The following is a 16,603-nucleotide window of genomic DNA, read 5'->3' on the forward strand; positions in this document are numbered from 1 at the left end:
TATTCTTGTACTCTTTAAAAGTACAAAAAAAATATAAAACAATAATTTTGCATTCACCTCTGAGGATATCCATTTGAAATCAGCTTTTTCCTCTAAAACATGAAAACATGAGTCTTTGTTACTTTTGCTCCTGTAAAGTAACAAAAAAGAGACCATTTGGTTTTTCAAAGAATTAACCTCACCCACCATAACTATTCATACAACTTTACAAACATTTTTTTTTCAAAATCCTCATTTCATTTTTGGGAATTAAAGTAAAAATATCAAAATGTAAAAAGAGATCAAAGCAAAGTAGCATAAATGAGCTTGTTGTCTAAGACCTCAGGTGTGTTGCCCTTACTTTAACATTCTGAGGGATGAGATGCATGAGATGATCTGGTCTGGGCGACTATTTCTGTGTTGATTTGGTCTAATATTTCCAATCACTGTCCTGGTGAAAGACATAATGATGACCCATTTGAAGTTTTTTTTTTTTTGGCAGACATCTCCTTGTATTTCATTGATTTCCTGATGCCTTTCACTCCAACTTTAGGGTTTATTTTCTGTCAAAAGTGCAAAGATTCTACACCTTTCTGGTTTTTTCTGCAAGAAATGAGTCCATTTCTCATGTCACATTTATGCCCAAGGGAAACAGGAAGTCAAGGGTAAAACAATCCAAAACTCCTATGCAATGGATTTAATTAAAAGTAAAAATTACTAGTTGCATTTGTCTTATAGGAACTTGTTGTAGCTTCAACTTATCGAAAGTAGCTATAAGGAGAATGAATAAAAGTGATAAGCTTTGTAAACAGATTTAGCATTTTCTCTCACTAAATTAATGTACTCTAGTACTTATGGGTGGTTATGTATACATGCAAGCAACAGACTAGCTCATAATTTCCTCTGGAGTAACAAAGTACCACCTAACCTTAACAGGTTAGATTTTTCTAAAATGTGCAACATTATGCTGATGCAGCAAACAAAATAATGCATTTGGAATGCAGTAGCCATCCAAGATTTATGGTTGAAATCAAGAGTAACTACTGATAAATCTGCATTAGATTCTACACTATCCATGTCTATACCCACTGTAAAGCAGCTGAAACACAGACTTCCTTTTAAATCTCAACTAAAAACCACCTGTTTAAAGTTGAAACGTAATCAATTGCGAATTTAACGATGACACTTGACTTAATGTAATGTTTTGATTGTTGATTCTATGTTGCATGACTTTGTGTTTGTTATGATGTAAAGCACTTTGAAAAGCCTTGCTGCTGAAATGTGCTACACAAATAAAATTGGATTGATTGACTGATTATCCGTACATGGTCATGGGGTCGCAGGTGCTTCTCTCCAGCGGTCACTGAATGAGAGCCTGGACAGATCCCCGTTCATCATAGGTCCAGCCATTCATACCTGAGGGAATACTAATGACCTAAAACTGTGTTTTTGGACTGTGGGGGGAAGCCAGGGTACCCAGAGAGAAACACACATGTACCGGAGAATATGCAAACTTCGTTAAGAAAGCTAGGATTCAAAGCCAGGATCTTCTTGCTGCAAGACAACAGTTCTAATTACATTAAATATCAGAATTTCAAACATCCAAGACATTTTCTGCTCCAAAACTTTGATGTTGTATTTGGATCGTCTTTACTGCAAGTGAGGAAAACTGGTAAAGTAATATTGCTTTTAAAGGCTTTGGTGCACTATAACACGAATGGTGAAGAAAAGTAAATGCATGTCAAAACAGCTGCAGAATCATATTTAACATATTTATTCAGGAAAATAACTCCCAATCATCAGTAAGGTTTCATAACTACTGAGAAACTGCATGTTTTTCACAATGTAAAAAAAGTGGGTAAAATTACTTATTTTTGTTTTAGTTCCCATCCATTTTTTTTCAACATAAAGCTTGTCACAAAAGAATACATACATTCATCTGATAGGTCAAAAGAAGGTAGAAATTTCACTGTAGCAACAGATTGACAAAAAGAAAACAATGTAACTCATCCAAAGTGTCAAAAGCTAGTGTCACCTTCCCTACAAACAGCAAAGGTCGGAAAAGAAGGAAAAAATGTAAATGGTTCTGGGTATCAGGTTGAGGAAAAGCAGAAACGAGACAGATTTATTGATAGTGCTATGACAGGAATCCTTTTGATCGTAGAAACGGGTGGATGCAAGATGATCAGAACAAGGGAGACAGTTGCTTGTGTTTTGTTCAGTTTTGTTAAAAAGAAGAAGAAAAAGACCCAGAAAGTCATTTTTGCTGCAGCCTGGCAGCTTTGAACTTAGATACCCTTTTAGGCGCCTGCTCAGGAGGGGGCACGTCAGGTGCAACCTCCTCCTGCTTCCTCTCCAGTATGGTTGGTAAAGCAGGTGGGACGATGGTCAGATGGGGCACAGCTGTAGGCATCGGGTCCTTTTCTACCACTGTACCTGAAAAAGCCTGAGGAGAAAAAGATCAATTAAAAGAGAGCAAACTCTCACGTTCACTCATGTAAAATACTTATAAATGGGTTTGTACTGTAAGATAATTAAACTGGACACATTCGGGTCACCGTTTCCGTTCTAAACAAATGTTCTGAAGCTCAAATGGGCCGCGTTTATGCACCAGCTCTGCACAAGTAAAACGCTGACAAAGACCCAGGACAAAACTAACTTCAAATCTGCTGGGAGTTTGCAGAGGCATCGCGGTTGGGCTGTCCTCCTCAGTGATGCCATCGCTGGTGTCGCTGTGCGTCATCTCATCGTGGCTGAAGCTGCGTCCGATCATCCTGCGCTCCTCGAAGTCGGCGGCGCTGCTCTCACTGGTGTCGCTGCACACGCTGTTCTCCCGGCTTCGCGACTTCAGGATGGACTTCCTGGGGATCGGCTCCCCGTTCTTCATGTCCACGAACAACCTGACCCAAAAGCAACAGTCATGTTTCATCAGCTGCACTTCCACATGTGGGATGGGCATGCAGTGCCTTGCAGAAGTATTAACAACTATTAGTTGTTGTTTTTTTTTCACATTTTGTCAACCACAAACTTCTCTGTATTTTAATGTGATTTTATGTGACAAAAAAACCCAGTTTTGGGCATAAAAACTGGAAGTTTTGCATCTGTGTTCAACCCTCTTTAATCTGTCTCGCCCAAATAAAATCTAGTGCAACCAATTCCCGTTCAAAGTCACTTGTGCGTAATTTGATTTCAGTTTAAGTCCAGAAATTCTGTGAAGGCCTCAGAGGTTCATTAAAAAACATTACAGAACAAACAGCAAAGCAGTGAAGCAGTCAGGTCAGGGACAAAGTTGAGAAGTTTGAACCAGAGTTGGATTATAAAACAATGTAACATGCTTTCAATATGTAGCTGAAAGCTGGATAAATTTCTCAGCATGGCATCAAGTACTACAGAGGCTTTGTAATGAACTGTTCACTTGATGCAGGGGTGTTAAACCAGAAGAACATCAAAAACATGAAGGACACCAACTCTTGAGGCCTGGAGCTGTTCAGTGCTGGTTCAGATCAAAGCATGTCCATGTGCTCTGTGTTGCTCTATCACATGAAACCCCAATGTTGAAGTTTGTGGCTGTAACCTGACATAAACTAAAAAGTTGCACGAGTATGAATACCTTTGTGTTTACGTCAGAGTCTGCAAAGAGGTTTGCTTTGCTTTTACCTATAAATATCAGTTGGTGTGGTGATTTTATGAAGTTCGTGATGGGAGTGCCCGTTACTGTGGCCGTTCTTCTTTTTCCTTTTTGAATGCTCCTTTTGCTCTTTTCTTTCACTGTACTTCAAGGTGGTGTTTTTACCTGTGTTTATCCTCACCTGAAATGAAAGAAACACAGGTTGAATACAACCAAAACAAAGAATATCTTTAAGATCTCATCCATGATTTTTTTTTTTTTTTTAAATGAGCCGACCTTCTTGGGTTCGACAGTGTGAGAGAAGAAAATGGTTGGCAAACAGCTGCCATCCTCCTCCTCCTCGTAGTCTTCCTCTTTCCTGTCTGTGAGTGGCTGTATGCTGTGAGGCACAGAGCTCCAGCTTGGCTTCAAACTCAGGCCATTTACCGGAGGTGCAGCATCTGCCTCCTTCTCCTCCTCTGATGAAGATGATGAGGTGTCTTCACCATTCATGTCTGCATTATCAGACAATCTAGAGGGGAAAAATGCTCATCACTCTTTCAAGATCAAGATTTGTAAAATAAAGTGGAGAATAGTGGGGACCAATAAGTAGTGGTGAGAAATATAATGGTTTTAGATATTTAAGGATTACAACATGCAGAGAGATCTAATACATCTAATAATTACAGTCTTCAACACAAAGACTTTAGTTTGAGAAGCTCAAGAACAACACTTCATGCAAGTTTCATCAGATATGTTTGGCTGAAAAAAATGATCAGTCATATTAAAACAGAGAGGACACAAGATAACATCAGTCTGCCACTTAACCAAACTCCCACCTTGAAGAGATTGAAAGCAGATAAAGCTGCACGTTTACCAAGGATGTTCTTCAGAAACAAATGATAGGAAGGACATCGGGGTCTTAGAACACTATAAACATTAAAATAGCCATTTTGCTTGATAATCATAGGAGTCTAATTTGTGTTTCTTTTTCTATTTTACAAAACTAAGATTTTAAGAGCTTTACAAAGTTGTTACTAATCCAATTAAATGTAGGTTATTTTTTTAATTTAACTTTTAAAATTAGATCCTTTTAAGAGAAAGTGTTGATATTTAGTAAAACATAACATTCAAAAGTAGAAAATGGAAACTTGGGAGAAAAAAAGGGATTCTATCAATTGCTGTTCTAACTCTACAGTCTCATCAATTTTTATACTAAGTTGTTTCCTAAAGTCTCAAAAAATAAAACTTAAATGTAGCTAGAGTCGAGTTTATCAGAGTGTTGTTGTTCATCTTTAATTTAAAATAGATCTAAAGCGTTAAATTTCAAAATTGCACAAACATGAAAATCTGTGCTTTGTATAGAGGTGGATGAATGAGAAAATAACCTAAATGCTATTTCAGTCATTCGATTGATATTACTACATAGGTTCATTACACACAGTGATACATTTAGAGCGTTTATGTCTAATTTTGATGGTAATGGCTCACAGCTAATAAAACCTAGAAACTCAATCTTTCTGAAAATTACAATATTACATAAGACCAATAAAAAAAGGATATCTACTAGAAGAATGTTATTGTCAGGGTATGCCCTACACAATCATTGAGAAGACCTGGCAGTTGTTGAGTAGACAACCATCCTCCTCCAGAATGGTAAACCATGAAAGGTCATTGCTAAAGCCGCTAAACAAGCTAATAGCTGTACACCATACAGTTAATGGAAAGTCTGATCATATTCGTACTGGATATGACTGTGTGTTGTCCTTTTTGTGTCTTCTCTTGAATCAACAGTCTCTGAAAAACTGAAATGTGTGCTTTTATTAATAGAAAACCAAAACTGATGCTAAAATACATATCTCTCTGCATGTCTTATGAATCTACACAGCAAGTTTCACTTTTTGATCAAAAACTCTGGACAATATTCTAAATTAAGTAGGTCTATTGTTAATTTCATATACCGTCACCTTCATAAAATAATGACCCAAGTCATTTTTTGCCAAAAGATGATTTAGGAAAAAAAAAAAAGACTTAGCCCATTAGTTTTGAAAGTTGACGATATGGAAAAGTGCTTAAAGGTAATTTACAGTAGAAAATAAAATCATAAACTTTTACCATATTACTTCTACTAATCAGAGTATATGATAGGTTAGGATATACCTGTCCTGCTCGTCCTGCAGCTCCTCCAGTCTCTCGAGTTCATCCAATCTAGCCCACAGCTCCTCCTCAGTCATGTTGCCTTTCCTGCTACCTGTGTCTCTGCTCTCTCCTTCATCCTCCTCATCCTCCTCTTTCAGATCAAACATCACATCCATCTTAGGCTTAGAATTTGGCTTGTGAGCTATTCTTTGCTTTCCTGTGAAGCAATAATCAGTTCACTCGTTAGCTCTAGGAAAAAAAAACACTAACTGTGGTAAGGAATTCAGCGGCAAACTAATGGTTTTCTTTGCCTTCTCATAAGCCATGATTAAGTGAAATGAGGTCAGATAAAGGTACCTTTTGTGACGGGCGAGTCATTGTTTCCGACCTCCTCTCTGATGTCGACATAGTTCCCTGTATTCTAAATCACAATAATGCCAAAGTCAATGCTTTTGTCCTCGATTATGTCTTACACAATGTCTGATATGTGCAGAAATGCAACATACAGCTGACATGCTTTCCAGATCTTTCGCAAAGCCCACTCTTGCTTCAAAGTTTTTCATGGTCTTGGTCACATCGTCCAACTGATTCCCCACGTCTGCAGAGAAAACAGATGCGCCACGGTGAACGTGAGCGGAACCACGGAAGAAAATATGCCAAAACTGGCGGCAAGAAAACTGTGGCATGCAGATAAAACGATGGGCTGAATGACAAGCAGCGACTGAAGAGTTAAAATCCTAAACAAGTCGGGGAAGAGGGGGAAGAAAAATGATGACACAAACAGTTCATAATATCTTCTGCCCTGAATACTACTCCGGATCATTAAATCTTCACAACAATTAAGCCCTTTCACTAATAGCAGCAGAGGGCCCTTGTTTCCATGGCGATCGGGAGCCCCTCCAGTCAGCGCATCAACTGGAAGTGAGGAAAGGTCAAATACAGAAGGCCTGACAACTCGGCCGCTGTCTGACACATTTCAGCTAGCTCTGTTTGTATTACAGCACTTAGCTCTGTAATAGCAGGGCGGGGAGGGGGTCTGTGGCAGCACATTTCTGCTTCACTAAACATTCTAATAATGTTCACATCAGAGATCGTTGCTTGGGTCCATTTGACTTGATATGAGATTTTTCAGACTTAGAATGAGCACAGAGAAACAAAGCAGTGATCTTTGTTATATGAAAAAAACAAATGCTCAGACAGGGTTGGATTTAGCCAAATAGTGCAACGTTTAAAATCAATAAGCTATTAAAAATGCAAAAAAAAAAAAAAAAAGCACACAGTGTTTGCAACATGCCTTGCAGCTTGCAAACGCTTAACAACAAATCTGCTCCTGCAAATGTCATTTACAAATCAGCAACACATTACACCGCTAAGAGACATCGTTATGCTCCAAACTCCAGTACGAATTCAAAGCTGTAAGAAATTAAAAACAGACAACTTCTTCACATGTGATATTCCATCGCCCTCTGCTGGATGAACGGTGGCGTTGAACGACTAGATTAGAAAAAGAGAACATAAAAAAAAAGATCCCCAGATGACAGGAAACGACACTCACGTTTCATTCTGTGCTCGACAATTTTCTGAGCTTGCTTGGTGGAGCACTTGGCAAACCAGTTGTCGCCCAGCAGCACTGTGACCTCGTTGGTGTGAACGAGTTTCCCGGGCATGAAGGCCAGAGGGCCAAATGGCACCTGCTCAAGGTGCAGAGGATGGTGAGAAACAGCAGAACAAAAGGAGAAGTAGGCCACATTAAAACAGGTGGAAGAGACTCGGTGAGAAAGTAGACCAAAAAAAAAGCAGCACAAGTTTCAGTAATGGCAGTTCGGTAATGAGTCAGTTTGTATGAAAGTGTCATTTAGACAAAGTCTGCACTCACCATGATGTCATAACACAGCTGATCGGGAAGAGTCCGAAGGCGATCATCAAGGGCTTCATAGTCAGCCAATATCTTTTTCCTGTAGATGCGTTCAACCAACCAATCAATAAAATATTTATATAAGAAGCATCCATCATACACACACTTATTTGCTCATTTATTTTCCCCAAAAAACAATAGCTTACGTGTCACCACTAGATGTCATCATTTCCTACTTTTTGAAAGATGCTTTCGAACAACTTCTAGCTAGGTTGAAGGAACCAGCTTGTTGAACCTTAAAAACTGACTGAGGTTGCTTAAAAGTAAAAAATGAGCCTCGCATTACTTTAGGAACCTTTGCTCTTTAAGAGTTTGCACCAAATTGTAAGACTATGAACTTCCTGATGCAAAGATTTCATTGCAGCAAATCTTTAGTTACCGTACTTTTGAATTATTTGTACTTAGAAAGAGAGACCTCAAACTTAAGTCTCCACATCAAGGTCTATGCCAAAAAGCTAACCTAAGATGCTTTCTCTTGTAGAAAAGGAAAACAAACTCATGAACTTTATTCATTAACATTAATAACAAACATATAGAGATCAATGATAAAAAATAATGAAGTAAGGGAAAGTTGCATTGATGTATGAATAAGGATGGTAACATGGGGTTAGAATGATTTTGTGCAGCCTGCAACAATGAATTAAAAAATAGTGCAAATTTGACAAACAGCACTGGGCCTTTGATGCAGATGGAAATTTATGCAAGGCCTTAGCAAAATTAAGACAATTTAAAATCTTAAAATGTCAAGAGTTAATCCATTAACCATATTTTTTGCTTTCATTTAACTTTCGTAGTAAATAGAGCCACTAATCTCCAGTGACCTTTACTCAAAAGCTGATTGGGATGCAGCTTTTATTAAATTGAGTTAATCAAGGAAAGCATTTTCAGAGAAGGGGTGATTCTCTTATTGGTGAGAACAAACAAAAAATTTTCTAGGCTAAACAAACAAACAAAAAAGAAAACAGATACATTTAGGATGTACTTTGTACTTGTTTCAATAAAATATTGCGTTTTAGTTTCCAGCTGAGCAGATAAAGAGAATGTTTGTTGCTGATTTAGTAAAATAGCTAATTTTGGGGGCCTAATATACTTTAAACTTAATTTAAACCACATTATTAAATCAAAGTACAGCACTAATGTAGAAAGATGCATGTAGGTATTTAACAGGAGAGGTGAAAGGCCATTCAGTAGTTTTAATCAGCATTAAGTAAATCTGTCATAGTTTTGCACTTAAACAAGCAGGTTTATCAAAGGAAAACTTAAGAAAAATAAGTTGAACTCCCGGCTGTCTATTTTAGCATCCATACGAGCCGACTTGGCACATAAAAGTGTGTCTTGCTGCGCAAAAAAAAAAAATCACTCTCAATTTGTTATCCTCACTACCAAGTGTACTGAAGGAAGTATGCTTGAGTCAATGGAAATGTACTTACTGTCCCAGACCTGAACCTTTCTAAAGCTTGTACAATTTCAAAGTGTACCCACAGTGGTGATTCAGTTTAATCTGCCAGTAGAGAGCTTCACTGTTCTCCACTGTTTGCACACAGGATGCATCTCAAATCCTTTAATCAAATTCACAGCTCCATCAGGCCTGTGTGTTTATACAGTGCAGGGGCACAACTAGATGCAATAAACAGATATGACAGGAGGGAAAAATGAATAAAAATCTATTGCACTTCTTCAAATCCTTGTATAACTGCACAGATTTGAAGCTTTTTGCTCTCTCTATCATGATCATGGGGGCTCCTTTCTACATAATAAGATTCCTCACACACTTTCCAGAGAGTAATACAGAACCTATATGGGAAACTATGCCAGATATTTATACTGAACAGGGTTTCCCCCAGAAAACTTGCTAAGCCCGGTGGTCAGGGCGCCGAGGCGGTCTACCGGCGGTCCACCGTGTTTTTGTATTTAAAGATGTTATGTTGGGTGTGCTGTGGTGGCGTAGGGGATAACACATTTGGAGGCTTTGAGTCCTCGACGCAGCCATCACGTGTTCGATTCCTGGACCAGGCACCATTTGCCGCATGTCTTTCTCCCTTTACTTCCCCCTTTCCTGTCAGCTTACTTTCATATAAGGGACAGTAGAGCCCACAAAAAGACCCCCTGGAGGGGGGGAGAAAAAAAAGATGTTATATAGACAGGAAAGGTAAATTTAAGATTTTAAGGAGCTGGCAAGTATATTTTGTAAAAGTTCAAAGAACAATATTCATAGTTAGATTGTTTTGTTACCACAGCAACAATCTGATTCTGTGAGTTTAATCTTTGAGTTTGAGCTCTGTTCACAAATACAAATTAGTAAACTGTAATTATAATTTATTGCTTTTTATGTTGGCCAATTAAACTACTCCCCCTCTCCCGGGTTTCACTAAATCTAACACAGAAGCTGTTAGAGGTGCTAATGTTTTTAGCAGCAAGAGGGGCCCCTAAGTCAAATTCTGCCCAAGGCCTCATGCAGTCTTGGATCGGCCCTGTACGATGAGTCAAATTTGCTGCACTGCGCGCAGAGATGCCCAACAAACGGGAGATTTAATGCCGCGCGCATTAACTCTGGCTGACTAAGTAGACAAAGCATTTGATATGGTTTGGTGCACCGTTTAACCGGAAAAATAATACTGAAATAATAAAATAATATAAAAACTGCGTGATTCGTGACTACGAGGCGAGCGCGAAAGCTTCTCACCGGGCTGAAGCTGCATGACGAGGTTAGCGCTGGTTCGTTAAGCACTAACGCTCCGGCCAACCGGGACCATAGACATAAACTTTACAGGGGAGACAGAGAAACACGCTGGGCAGCGTGTTGAAATGTAAACGCCGCACAAAATTCTGTCCAAAAATATAAATCATTCTCACCACTCGATCAACGCGCAAATGGCTGCAAACAGACGCGCGACCAAAAGTTATTGCTGCGGTTCACATTGAGCTGCACAACCAGAGCTAACGCGGTTCGTTTTAAACTCTGACCTTGATATAGAGTTCTCCAAAGAAAAATAACTACCCACACTGTGTTGATGTAAATATCCATACAGGTCAGCCTGTGTCCAGTTTGAGCGAAAGGAGGCGCGCGCGGGATCCGCGCTGAGGTAAACTTAATAAAGCAGCGGCTGCGCGCGAGGCAACGCGCAGAGGCGCCAGCTGTGTGATTGGTCCGCTCTTTGAATGCATAAACTATAAAACTTTTAGAAATAAATCTGCTCTGCCAGTGGAACGCTCAGAACAGAGACAGTTGCAATCCGGCTTAAAGAATTATCCAAAATTATCCATTTCTCTAAACATAAGAAGAAGCAACGCTTAGCCTGGCGGGTGGGGGGCGGGGGGGGGGGTGCTTACAAAGCATGGTGGGCCGCCAGGCTTATAATACAGTGGGGGGAACCCTGCTGAAATACTTACAATTTGTTTGGCAAAGTCACCAAAATACCTGAATGCATTACGCTTCAGGTGGCCAGTGAATTTACATCTCAAAACTCTGACTTCATCACTTTTAAAACAAAATAATTCCTTTATTTAATGGAAAATTGGACAAACATAGCACTGGCCAAAAGGTCACTGCTGGCAAAGTAAAGCTAGACAAGAGCTCCTGTAGAACTAAAACTTAACATTACTGCCCCTCTGAGGTCAGGTCAGTGAGGTGCAGCAACATGAGGATTTGGAAACCTACATAGGTTAGGTACTTTATTATCTTAAATGATGGCAAAGATCAGCACGTTGGTTAAGCGGGAGAAAAAAAACATTTTTACACGATAATTATAAAATCTATGCTTACCAGTGCTGAATCCGACTTTCACAGTCTTCCATCACCTGTTTTAGGATAAATAATGATAGTTTGTTTCAATTTCCTTTATTATCATAAGGGGTGTGTTCACAATTTTTAGCAATGCAAAAATGTTAAAAAGACAGGATGGGGTATTTCTTTTTCACTAACACCTGCAAACAAACACACAGTCAGGTAAAAAAAAAAAAAAAAGTATTACTTTCTATTGCAGGATTTCAAAAAATAAAGTGTAAAAAAAAACCATAGAAACAAAATACCTGTACATTACAAGAGCATCACAAGAGCTAGGAGTAAACACCAACAGAAAAGCAGCTTCTCAGATTATGATTTTACATGTTCAGATTGTGGCCTCATTTTCTGGGACAAACAAATAAGTTCAGTTGTTTGAATCCATCCATCCTGATTTCTGTGCTTCATGTCAAATGTTAAAATATTGGCATATTCTGCTTGCTTTGCCTTAAATAGTTAACATGGTTATAAACCTGATTTACCAGTGTAATGGCAATGTAAGCAGCCCAAACTCAAACTACTTTAGCTTACCAACACCACCTCTGGTTGACTGAAATAATGGCCCCGTTCTACTCCAGATGACGGCATTGAAGACTTGATTGTCTGATAGGACTCATCGTGTCTCCCTGGGGTATTTCAGTAAAAGCCAGAGTCAGATTTTGAATATATATGCCAGAACCAATATTGGTGCCCCAGTCAAACAAGTATATTTTACACATGCAAAGTACAATAAATTGCTGGGTAGGAACAAAGTAAATTATTTTCTGAAAATATTGTGATATTTGACTTTTATAAAACATAGTAATCACTGTGGCAATATAATATTTAATAAACACTTCTAAAACCACATTTCTAGTAATAGCAACAGCTCAAAGCACTAGATTCATAGACCAATACATAGTTATGGAGGAGCCTGAAATTGAACTGACAACTTTTAGATTGCAAGACTTCCAAATGAGCCACTGGTCTTTGTGTTTTAGGGTTACATCAGAGCTGGTTCTTCAACATTATTGGTTATCGACAAAAAAAAAAAAAAACTTCTAAGCCGCATCTATATGTTGCCTTGTTGTCAAATTATCCTGAAATTGATGCAGTGTTTGCACATATTTTAAGCGACAGCTAGAGAAGGTTTTAGTTTTACTTAACTGTGTTTCCAAAATGCTGCTTACACCAAAAAGCTAAACACAGTAATTGACCTTTTATGTACAAGGAAGCAGAAGATATACCAAACAAATAGGACAAGTGGAAACACTCAGTCGTGTAAAACATCATCTAAATGTTCAGAACATCTTCAGATCTTTTTTCTGTGACATGTTGAAGGCAAAGTTTCTGCAGACAGTACTGGTTAGGACTTTGCTTTTATTTTCCCTCAAGTATAACCCATGACTGTCTGTGGCCTTCTAAATATCATGTGTGTGAGGCTGAAGTTGGTACCCGAGTCAAGGTTTTCTATTTGATTATTAATTAAAGGATTACTTCAAACATTTAACAAATCCACATTACCGTTGAAACATTACAGAAACCTGCAATTTTAAAAAAAGGTTACTACATTTTCTACTAGACACATACTGTAAATTGTGCAATCTTTATTCAATTTGTAAAGACAGTAAGGGGATGTTAAGTTGTTGTTTTTTTTATTTTTTATTTAATGAGACTACCTTAACGCTTTTCCTACGTGGACCACTTTGTTCAACTGTGATTGACCAAAGTGTTTCACATAGACACGTCAAACCTTGACATAATTACACTACGTCAGTGACAGACACTGTAAAAAGTAAAACTTTTTTTAATTTAGAAAAAATTGAAAAAACGAATCTCACTGATTGTTTTGGTCAGGAACAAGCATAGCCAAAACCACATAGAAAGGGGTTTAACTTATGCATTTCTTATCTTATTTATCATCTTATGATTTCAAACTGTATTTTCTACACTCTGTCATTACAGAAGAACAATTATGCTCAGGTATGTAAAGTAGTTTTAAAGATGTGAACCTAAAGTGTGCTTAAGGAGGATAAAAAGTATCTTATTCTGTTTTCACTAATTTCAGCAAAGGTTTTACAGACTTTGCCTGTTGTGCTCTGGTTTTGGCTTACGCAGGTGGTGTAGTTGACAGACCTTGTTTAATGGTAGTCTTGCATACGGAAAAAAAAGAAATCCTGTGCCCGTTTTCACAAACTGAATTAACCAGGCGTCCTCAAAGAGGACCGGTGTCCTGCAACATTTAGCTGTGCCTCTGCTTTGACACACTTGAGTCAAATAATCAAATCATTAGAAGGATTCTGGAAAACTTTACAGCATACTGTAATTCTGTCATTTTATTCACATGTGTTGGACCAGGGATATCTAGAAGTGCAGAGCAATGGCGCTGAAATAAACAAAAACTTTAATTTTACAGATTATGTCCGTATACAAAAAAAGAAAGAAAAAAATTGTTCCAAGTTTGATTTGTTTATGTTTTTTGTTAAGTCTTTAAACAGTTTTAAACAAACAATTTATTCTGTTTGAACAAACGTGAATAAAGCGTTCAGCCATTGCGGTCTGAATTTTGTAGAATATACATGCATGAAAATAAACCAGTACAAGTTTGTGAAGTTTATAATTTAAACTCCAGCAAATCAAGTGTAACAAGAGACGTAAAATGTGGTGAAATTGCCCCTTAGTGAGGAGCTAAATCGAAAGCCAACTTCAGCGTCATGTGGGGGGCGGAGACGTTACCCCCAACTTTCACCTTTAATTTGTTTTTTGATTGAAAATGGATCAAAATATTAATTTTGGCAAGTCTACAAAGCTCAGTAAGAACTGCATGCGTTAAGGTGTAAACTACAGGAGCAAAGTATGTGTTAATAAAAGACCCGAAACTAACCGAACACGCCTCCCTTCAACATTTAAATGAAACTTAGACGTGCGCGTAACTGGAGGAAGCTTCTCGAAATCCGATGCGAAAGAAAGAGGAATCAAATCATGGAGTTCTTTTTTTTTGCAGAGCACATTTGAACAAATCCACGCGTGGATCCGAAACAAACCACTGACTGATCCAACCGCATGGTCAGGAACCGACAGTGGCTCTGCTAACGCCAAAAGCAAAAGGCTTCGAGTGAACGATTCAAATTACCTTTTGGTGTTCCTCTCTGAGCCTGACCACTCCGCCGAGATGCTCCATATTCGTGTCACCTTTTTCAGCCATTGTCAGCCCAAATGCAGAAGGGTAAATGTGACCCACAAAACAATGCTCAGGGGTTTCTGTGAGTCCTAAAGAAGTGTTTATGAATCCAGCAGCTTTTCCTCAGATGCGTCCTGCGCGCTGTCATCAATGAGGCAGTGATGAATATCCACACTTCCGGAGGTGATATCATTTCACACTCTCATTTCAAGATTTCTGCATGACTCCCCGAAATATATCCACCGTTTCAAGGTCCAAAAGATTAGCAAAAAAAAAAAAACACTCGTCACTCTCGCTGCGCCATGAACTTCAACATCAAGATGGCGGAAGTACATCAGGGACATCCGGTTAGACGTTTCAAAAGAAAAGCTTTCATATCAAGGAGCGGAGCTGAAAAAATGGCCATCTTTACATGATGATATAATTTACATAAAAAGCAGCCAGCAAACACTATTACCAGAATATTTAGGAAACTTTTTCTAAATGTTTTGCAATGTATGACCCTTCAGGCAGCAATTTCTGAATGTTCCCCACAGGTTGCAGATTTTCTGACCCACTTTCAGGGAACATTCTCTAAATATTCTCCAAAGGTTAGCCCCAACATTGACAGTACGACTTTCTAGGAACTATAAATTAATGTTCTTTAAAGTTTCCCTGAAGGTCAACTACAGTGCTCATTAAGTAACCTTTATAACACCCAGGGAGGTTTCCCTAGGTGTTGCTCTTGCTATTTAATCCTCTGAACTTACTGAGAACCTTTTCAATAGATTTGCTATGTTACGCACTGTGTGACTTTCTGGGAACTTTCATTGAATATCATCTCAGTGTTCTCTGAAAGACAACAGCTTTTGTGATGTGTCATTTGGGGAATGTTTTCCGCAGCAGCAGTGTCCAATGTCAGTCCACAAGGGTGGATACCTGCATACTTTAAAAAAAAAATGGATGCCTGAATCAACTGCAGAGTTTATTAGCAGGACTCTGCTTTGGTAGGTGACATCATGAGGATGTAATTCAGCCATTTGAATCCTCTGTGATATCAGTGTGTTGGAAAAGGGATGTGTCTCTTAAGCACTAAAGTTGGACACCAGTGGTCAGACAGTGAGCTTCACCACTTACGGGGTGAGTGTACTCCTGGTACTCCTATGAAACCTACACCCTACTGTCCTGTTTTGCTTTCTCCAGCACACATGATTTCTTGCTTAATGTGGCAACCTGGGGTGGATTTTCTTTATTATGAAACCCAAATGTAAGATGTTAAAGTTTAAGATAAGGGAAACCGACAACGCCACCTGGAATAACTCCAGGAAAATAGAATAATAATAATAAGGACACAGGTACGTTCTACTGGGAATGAGACAAGATTCAGACAGTTCTGCAAAAAAATTATTAAACTTTAATAGGTTGTTTAAATTAACAATAACCTGAAATTGAATAGTTAAAACAGTGAATGCCTTTTTAACTGACTGGTGGACATTTACCCTCAAAAACAAATCAGGATCAGTTTCATCCTCAGAGGATGAATCAGTTAACAGTGGCTCCCCAATAGGGGATGCTGGGATGTCACTGCAAACAACTGGCTTCAGTAGAGACCGGTGGACCCTTTTAGTTTTGTTCAGCTCATCTGCAGGAGCCACAGTGTAAACTGCTGCAGTATCACCCAGTACTTTTAGGACCTTATACACCTTGGAGCGCCACAGATCTTGAATCTTGTGTCTTCCTTGTTGACTGGTGTCTCGAAGTAGGACAAGTTGGCCTTCGTGCAGAGGAGAATCTTGAACATGCTGGTCATTATTTCTCTTTCTCCTATCTGCAGCAATCTTCAGCTTCTCCCTGGCTTCCTCAAAAGCCAGTTGCAAGCGCGTCTGGTGCTCTGCAACCCACTTGTCAACACCACCAGCACTTGGTTCTGATACATGGCCAAGCAGAAAGTCTAAAGGAAGCCTAGGTTGTTGGCCAAACATCAGGAAGAAGGGACTTTCTCCAGTGCTCTGATGTGGTGTTATAACAAAAGATAACTTGTGG

General features: G+C 38.8%; 1 protein-coding gene across 1 annotated transcript; it reads right to left on the minus strand.

The window, feature by feature from the left end:
* Window positions 1-1,732: 1,732 nt before the first annotated feature.
* Window positions 1,733-14,916, minus strand: uri1 (URI1 prefoldin like chaperone). Its single transcript, XM_028039613.1, has 11 exons — window positions 14,534-14,916; window positions 11,404-11,438; window positions 7,602-7,680; window positions 7,281-7,416; window positions 6,232-6,323; window positions 6,083-6,146; window positions 5,747-5,942; window positions 3,884-4,118; window positions 3,637-3,788; window positions 2,639-2,879; window positions 1,733-2,425 (listed from the first exon to the last, which is right to left on the minus strand). Exons 1-11 carry the CDS (start codon window positions 14,603-14,605, stop codon window positions 2,237-2,239), a joined length of 1,491 nt encoding a protein of 496 aa, XP_027895414.1. The 5' UTR covers window positions 14,606-14,916; the 3' UTR covers window positions 1,733-2,236.
* Window positions 14,917-16,603: the final 1,687 nt, after the last annotated feature.

Source organism: Xiphophorus couchianus, chromosome 2 (assembly GCF_001444195.1).
Source record: "Xiphophorus couchianus chromosome 2, X_couchianus-1.0, whole genome shotgun sequence".
Classification (NCBI taxonomy): Eukaryota; Metazoa; Chordata; class Actinopteri; order Cyprinodontiformes; family Poeciliidae; genus Xiphophorus; species Xiphophorus couchianus.

Excerpts from the sequence above, each read along its gene's own strand:
- uri1 (XM_028039613.1), bottom strand. The coding sequence starts at position 14,605 with ATGGCTGAAAAAGGTGACACGAATATGGAGCATCTCGGCGGAGTGGTC. Across the intron at positions 5,943-6,082 it reads TGACTCGCCCGTCACAAAAG|GAAAGCAAAGAATAGCTCAC; the intron begins GTACCTTTATCT and ends ATTGCTTCACAG. Across the intron at positions 4,119-5,746 it reads CTGCAGGACGAGCAGGACAG|ATTGTCTGATAATGCAGACA; the intron begins GTATATCCTAAC and ends TTTCCCCTCTAG.